Raw genomic sequence first — 7,500 nt, forward strand, 5'->3', positions numbered from 1 at the left:
AGGACCCAGTGTTTTAGTGTAGTGTCCTATTAAGGGAGGAGGACCTAGTGTTTTAGTGTAGTGTCCTATTAAGGGAGAAGGAGCCAGTGTTTTAGTGTAGTGTCCTATTAAGGGAGAAGGAGCCAGTGTTTTAGTGTAGTGCCTATTAAGGGAGGAGGACCCAGTGTTTTAGTGTAGTGTCCTATTAAGGGAGGAGGACCCAGTGTTTTAGTGTAGTGTCCTATTAAGGGAGAAGGACCAGTGTTTTAGTGTAGTGTCCTATTAAGGGAGGAGGACCCAGTGTTTTAGTGTAGTGTCCTATTAAGGGAGGAGGACCCAGTGTTTTAGTGTAGTGTCCTATTAAGGGAGGAGGACCCAGTGTTTTAGTGTAGTGTCCTATTAAGGGAGAAGGACCCAGTGTTTTAGTGTAGTGTCCTATTAAGGGAGGAGGACCCAGTGTTTTAGTGTAGTGTCCTATTAAGGGAGGAGGAGCCAGTGTTTTAGTGTAGTGTCCTATTAAGGGAGGAGGAGTCAGTGTTTTAGTGTAGTGTCCTATTAAGGGAGGAGGACCCAGTGTTTTAGTGTAGTGTCCTATTAAGGGGGGAGGACCCAGGGTTTTAGTGTAGTGTCCTATTAAGGGAGGGGGACCCAGTGTTTTAGTGTAGTGTCCTATTAAGGGAGGGGGACCCAGTGTTTTAGTGTAGTGTCCTATTAAGGGAGGAGGAGTCAGTGTTTTAGTGTAGTGTCCTATTAAGGGAGGAGGACCCAGTGTTTTAGTGTAGTGTCCTATTAAGGGAGAAGGAGCCAGTGTTTTAGTGTAGTGTCCTATTAAGGGAGGAGGAGTCAGTGTTTTAGTGGTATCCTATTAAGGGAGGAGGAGCCAGTGTTTTAGTGTAGTGTCCTATTAAGGGGGGAGGACCCAGTGTTTTAGTGTAGTGTCCTATTAAGGGAGGAGGAGTCAGTGTTTTAGTGTAGTGTCCTATTAAGGGAGGAGGACCTAGTGTTTTAGTGTAGTGTCCTATTAAGGGAGGAGGACCCAGTGTTTTAGTGTAGTGTCCTATTAAGGGAGGAGGACCAGTGTTTTAGTGTAGTGTCCTATTAAGGGAGGAGGACCTAGTGTTTCAGTGTAGTGTCCTATTAAGGGAGGAGGACCCAGTGTTTTAGTGTAGTGTCCTATTAAGGGAGGAGGACCCAGTGTTTTAGTGTAGTGTCCTATTAAGGGAGGAGGAGCCAGTGTTTTAGTGTAGTGTCCTATTAAGGGAGGAGGACCTAGTGTTTTAGTGTAGTGTCCTATTAAGGGAGGAGGAGTCAGTGTTTTAGTGTAGTGTCCTATTAAGGGAGGAGGAGCCAGTGTTTTAGTGTAGTGTCCTATTAAGGGAGGAGGAGCCAGTGTTTTAGTGTAGTGTCCTATTAAGGGAGGAGGACCCAGTGTTTTAGTGTAGTGTCCTATTAAGGGAGGAGGAGCCAGTGTTTTAGTGTAGTGTCCTATTAAGGGAGGAGGACCCAGTGTTTTAGTGTAGTGTCCTATTAAGGGAGGAGGACCCAGTGTTTTAGTGTAGTGTCCTATTAAGGGAGAAGGACCCAGTGTTTTAGTGTAGTGTCCTATTAAGGGAGGAGGACCCAGTGTTTTAGTGTAGTGTCCTATTAAGGGAGGAGGAGCCAGTGTTTTAGTGTAGTGTCCTATTAAGGGAGGAGGAGTCAGTGTTTTAGTGTAGTGTCCTATTAAGGGAGGAGGACCCAGTGTTTTAGTGTAGTGTCCTATTAAGGGGGGAGGACCCAGTGTTTTAGTGTAGTGTCCTATTAAGGGAGGGGGACCCAGTGTTTTAGTGTAGTGTCCTATTAAGGGAGGAGGAGTCAGTGTTTTAGTGTAGTGTCCTATTAAGGGAGGAGGACCCAGTGTTTTAGTGTAGTGTCCTATTAAGGGAGAAGGAGCCAGTGTTTTAGTGTAGTGTCCTATTAAGGGAGGAGGAGTCAGTGTTTTAGTGTAGTGTCCTATTAAGGGAGGAGGAGCCAGTGTTTTAGTGTAGTGTCCTATTAAGGGGGGAGGACCCAGTGTTTTAGTGTAGTGTCCTATTAAGGGAGGAGGAGTCAGTGTTTTAGTGTAGTGTCCTATTAAGGGAGGAGGACCTAGTGTTTTAGTGTAGTGTCCTATTAAGGGAGAAGGACCCAGTGTTTTAGTGTAGTGTCCTATTAAGGGAGGAGGACCCAGTGTTTTAGTGTAGTGTCCTATTAAGGGAGGAGGACCTAGTGTTTTAGTGTAGTGTCCTATTAAGGGAGGAGGACCCAGTGTTTTAGTGTAGTGTCCTATTAAGGGAGGAGGACCCAGTGTTTTAGTGTAGTGTCCTATTAAGGGAGGAGGAGCCAGTGTTTTAGTGTAATGTCCTATTAAGGGAGGAGGACCTAGTGTTTTAGTGTAGTGTCCTATTAAGGGAGGAGGAGTCAGTGTTTTAGTGTAGTGTCCTATTAAGGGAGGAGGAGCCAGTGTTTTAGTGTAGTGTCCTATTAAGGGAGGAGGACCCAGTGTTTTAGTGTAGTGTCTTATTAAGGGAGAAGGACCCAGTGTTTTAGTGTAGTGTCCTATTAAGGGAGAAGGACCTAGTGTTTTAGTGTAGTGTCCTATTAAGGGAGGAGGAGCCAGTGTTTTAGTGCAGTGTCCTATTAAGGGAGGAGGACCCAGTGTTTTAGTGTAGTGTCCTATTAAGGGAGGAGGAGTCAGTGTTTTAGTGTAGTGTCCTATTAAGGGAGGAGGAGCCAGTGTTTTAGTGTAGTGTCCTATTAAGGGAGGAGGACCCAGTGTTTTAGTGTAGTGTCCTATTAAGGGAGGAGGAGCCAGTGTTTTAGTGTAGTGTCCTATTAAGGGAGGAGGACCCAGTGCTTTAGTGTAGTGTCCTATTAAGGGAGGAGGACCCAGTGTTTTAGTGTAGTGTCCTATTAAGGGAGGAGGAGTCAGTGTTTTAGTGTAGTGTCCTATTAAGGGAGGAGGACCTAGTGTTTTAGTGTAGTGTCCTATTAAGGGAGGAGGACCCAGTGTATTAGTGTAGTGTCCTATTAAGGGAGGAGGAGCCAGTGTTTTAGTGTAGTGTCCTATTAAGGGAGGAGGACCTAGTGTTTTAGTGTAGTGTCCTATTAAGGGAGGAGGAGTCAGTGTTTTAGTGTAGTGTCCTATTAAGGGAGGAGGAGTCAGTGTTTTAGTGTAGTGTCCTATTAAGGGGGGAGGAGCCAGTGTTTCAGTGTAGTGTCCTATTAAGGGAGGAGGAGCCAGTGTTTTAGTGTAGTGTCCTATTAAGTGAGGAGGACCCAGTGTTTCACCAGAGTCACCATCTGCTGTGTTGTGTGACGTCTTGCGCCCCGCCCCGGGTCTCCCCCGAGGCGTCCCGTCAGCAGCCTACACTTCATAAGGACTTGATTATACCACACATCAAAAGTCCACCTGCTTTAATTAGACGGCTGTGTAACAGGCTGAGAGGTGAAGTGTGTGTTTATGTGAGTGGAGGGGCGTTGCTAGGATTAGAGGACATTCATTATTCTAAATAATAATTAACCAGCTCTGTTTTTATTTTGTCTATAGAAGATGGATTTTGATGTCTTTATAATTTAAATGTGTACCTCAAAAAATCTTGTGACTCTCGAGATTAACAATTATTATTGTGATGTTTTAAATACTGTTTCACATTGTGGTTTTTTATTGTTTAGTTAGTCTGATGTTGTAATAATATTTAAGCCTTTTGTTATTGTGATTGGGAGTTCCTGGGAATATGTGTTTGTGTGTGCGTAGGGGAACTCACGTCATTGCGCTCCTTAGAAATTATGACGAAACCATTGTTGTCGATCAGATAGCAGGCGATATCCTAGGAACAGAACGAGAGAAACAGGGAAAGAGAGCAAGAGAGAAAGAAAAAGAGGAAGAAAATTAGGAATATGTTGAAAGAATGAGTTAAGGTAAGCAGTAAACACCTCTCCATCTCCTAGCCGGGAGCGGGCCTTTCTACTCCACTTATTCTCTACTTACGTAGCTGTCACAGCGAAGTGGACACACTCCCTCTGTGGTGGAACACTGTGGGGAGATGCAGGCAAAAGAGACGAAACACAAGCAAGTCAAGGAACCGACAACACAATTTCAAGTTTCCAGATTGAGTTTATTTTCCCATCAGGGGAATTGTTGTTTACCGTACTGCGCAATGCATACGACAATACACACAACAACGCACTTAAAGAAGCCAACTGAAACAGAATAAGTAAAACACTGCACTAAAACACAGAACAATATCACAGTGTCTGGCCACAGAGAAAATAAAAACGATGGAAATGGCTATAGAACAGTAAAAGTGCTGAAAGGGTACAGAGATAGGTATATAAAAATAGGTAATTTAATGTGCAAATTAAGCAGGTTTATTGCACTGGGGATGAAGGACAATTTGAATATATTGAACCTTGCCCTGGGAAGATTGTACCTCTGGCGTTTCTGTGTGTGTGTGTGTGTGTGTGTGTGTGTGTGTGTGTGTGTGTGTGTGGGTGTGTGTGTGTGTGTGTGTGTGTGTGTGTGAAGGTGAGCTGTGACATCACCTTGTCCTCCTACATTGTCTGTGTGTAACGGCGTGTGTATGTGGAGGGTTCGGATGTGTGCGTCTGTCACATGTCTGATAGAACTCAGATTAGCCTGTGAGAGAGGGCGTTATGTGTTATATATATATATATATATATAAATATATATATATACTGTATATATATATACGTGTATGTGTGTGTGTGCGGCCTCCCGCAGGCGTGTGATTATGTGCATGCACGTGTGTTTGTGTGTATCCGTGTGTGTGTGTGTGTAGTCACACAGATTTGTGCTTGTGTGTGTGTGTATGTGTTTCTGTGTGTTTGTGTGTGTGTCTGTGTCTGTGTGTGTGTGTGCATTTGTGCGTGCATGCGTGTGTGTGTGCGCTCCTGCAGGCGTGTGCGTGTGTGACTGTGTGTGTCCACGTTGCAGCACACTATGCAATCTGTTTTGCGGAAGTGTGAAGCTGCATTCACAGCACTCAGCTGGTGTGGCCCCCACGGGGTACGAGAGCCTCCGGGAACAAAGAAGACACAGAAAGGGAAGGAAGACAGAAGGAGGGATGGAAGGAGACAAGTCAAGGAGAGTAGTGGACGAGTGATGTCTACTTACGTCAGTGTCGTTAGGCTGAGGAGATGAAGACACCGTCCACATGAAGGGCAGGGAATGGGAAAAGACAGAGAGACACAGAGAGAGAGAACGAGAGAGAGGGAGTCGTTAGAGTGGTAGAGAAACAGTAAGTTCCTCCCCATCAAGCGCAGTGGACGACATTGAAACATCTGCTATGTCACATCGCTGTTGTTTAATGGCCCACAAAAAAGAGACACACAAAGACACCATTGTTGACTGGGATTTCTCTCATTTTTATTGTTTCTTTGATTACTTTGATCCAAATATATGTATGTGTATGTATCTGTATATGTATGTTAATATGTATATGTCTAGATATTATATGTTATGTGTTCATATGTGTGCATATATATACATATATGTATCCTACCTACCTCTACTGTAATTAATATATTATATATATTTATCTTCATGTTCCTTGAAAGGTGTTTAAAATAAAATGTATTCGTATTATTAATGTGTGTGGGAGCACCGGTCTCAAACCATTTGCGGCCAAATCATGCGTTTGGAGGGCAAATGGCCTCTATTTATATCACTTTAAAATGTATGCATGAGGAAGTAAGGTAGAAGAGGACAGAACCTTGGAGGGTTAAAGCTAGGGTAGGCGATTGGGTGAAATTGACTTCAGGGTCGCTGTGATACGGCGTTCATGAAGTGTGTGGATAGTCCACACGGCCACAGTGTTTATAGTCGCCGGTTTTGCCGTGATGTTGTTGTGGACCCCCCAGGTGGTTCACGGAGCTCACGGAGCTCACAGATTCTAGAGGTGCGAGAACTGCCACAAAATTGCTGTGTGAACCGCGTGCGAGAGGCCGACACTTTATGATTTTTGCTTCACGGGGGCTTACGCCGTTCAGGCACGGCCATAACAAATTACGTTTGACTGCCTTAAAACCCTTTAGCAAAGGACCCGTAGCAACCCAGCTTCAGATCCGGCCCCAGTCACTCGTGCCTTCCCTGTCTCTCTATGCAGAGTTTTCCAAGTTAACAAAGGAAAGCTGTGAACAGAATAACTTGAGGGTCGTATCTCACAATGATTCTCATGGGATTCACACAGAGAGTCCAGTGGTGCTTCTAATGAATGCGTTTCGTTGTCTCTGCGGTTCCATTTTGCTTCAAGCCCATTCCCAGACGAGGCGGGCTGCGTCTATCTGGGGACGGCCGGCGGCCCTCTGTCCTCCAGCGGAGGCGATACAGAGCGTGTCTGTGTCTGAGAGGAAACATCGCTCATCCTCCACGTTCTCATTATCAAGAACAGGAGCCCCTCCCTTCAATTCCCCATCGCTGCCCCTTCAACAAAACAAGAACCCTCACCGGTATCCCCGCTGGAGCGATGTCGGGATGATGTTAACAACGGTGACTAGCGGTTTACAAATGGAGGATCGACCGGCCGCGTGTGTAGAAACCTGCGAGTTAATGTCTGCGGATTGATTGAACTAGAGTTCCTGAAGTCAGGCAGCATCATTAGCTTATGGATAGCCTCTATTAAGAGGACATGAGTCGCTGTGGCTCCACCAGGAGCTGGGAGTTGGAGGAGCGTTTGTCTTGTCGTGTCGCTGCAGAGAGGGACACCGCGGGACGGCTCGGGGTCGTTAACGTCTCCCCCTTGAACGGGGGACGATGGTCCTCGTCGAGTTTATGACGATTTATTGTTTTGAAATGAGAGATCCAGATGAGAATCGCACAGTGTTACTGTTGCGGTCAGGCCCGGCGCTATATCGTAGAGGCCCTAGGCGAGCTTTCCAAGCTTCAGTGATGGTTTCAATAACAATTCAATAGCTGTTCCCCCGTTCACCCCATTCTCCGTTCCGTTTCGAAACGTGTTTGGACAGCATGTTTTATTTTGCTTGTTTCACAAAAATTCATTCATTAATTAATTAAGGCCCCGCTTTTGTCGCTACCAACACAGCCGCCCTAGAAAACCGCCTAGTTCGCCTCTGCCTAGCGCCGGCCCTGGTTGCGGTGGGTCTGAGGGTCAGAGTTGCCTAAGGCGTCGTATAATCGTGACACGCTGTGTGGTCGCAGCCTGAGCACTCCTGGCAGGCCTCGACCCGAGCTGTACATGTTAAAGGGGACATATTACACCACCAGCTGTGAGTGTGATCAGCCGTTACGAGCTGTTTTGAAAATCTGCCTCGTCTGACATCACAAGTGGGCGTGTCCACCTAGATGTGTGCTTAATGGATCAGTCTACCAGCCTACCCAGTGTACTGTAGCCAACGTTGCTCATCTATTCGTCATACATCTAGGTGGACACGCCAACTTGTGATGTCAGAAGAGGCAGATTCTCCTCAAGAACGCACACACTTTAACAACACACATTAACTTTGTAGTAAACATTGTGATTT

General features: G+C 45.7%; 1 protein-coding gene across 1 annotated transcript in view; it reads right to left on the reverse strand.

Moving 5' to 3' along the window:
- Positions 1-7,500, reverse strand: part of cacna2d4a (calcium channel, voltage-dependent, alpha 2/delta subunit 4a) — a 116,443-nt gene that overhangs the window by 19,516 nt on the left and 89,427 nt on the right. The window contains exons 30-32 of the mRNA XM_030341314.1: positions 5,135-5,149; positions 3,989-4,033; positions 3,765-3,827 (exon numbers count right to left, since the gene is read on the reverse strand). Coding sequence (XP_030197174.1) covers positions 3,765-3,827; positions 3,989-4,033; positions 5,135-5,149 — 123 coding nt within the window. The remainder of the gene's footprint in view (positions 1-3,764; positions 3,828-3,988; positions 4,034-5,134; positions 5,150-7,500) is intronic.

The sequence above is a fragment of the Gadus morhua genome, chromosome 19, assembly GCF_902167405.1.
Source record: "Gadus morhua chromosome 19, gadMor3.0, whole genome shotgun sequence".
Taxonomy (NCBI): domain Eukaryota; kingdom Metazoa; phylum Chordata; class Actinopteri; order Gadiformes; family Gadidae; genus Gadus; species Gadus morhua.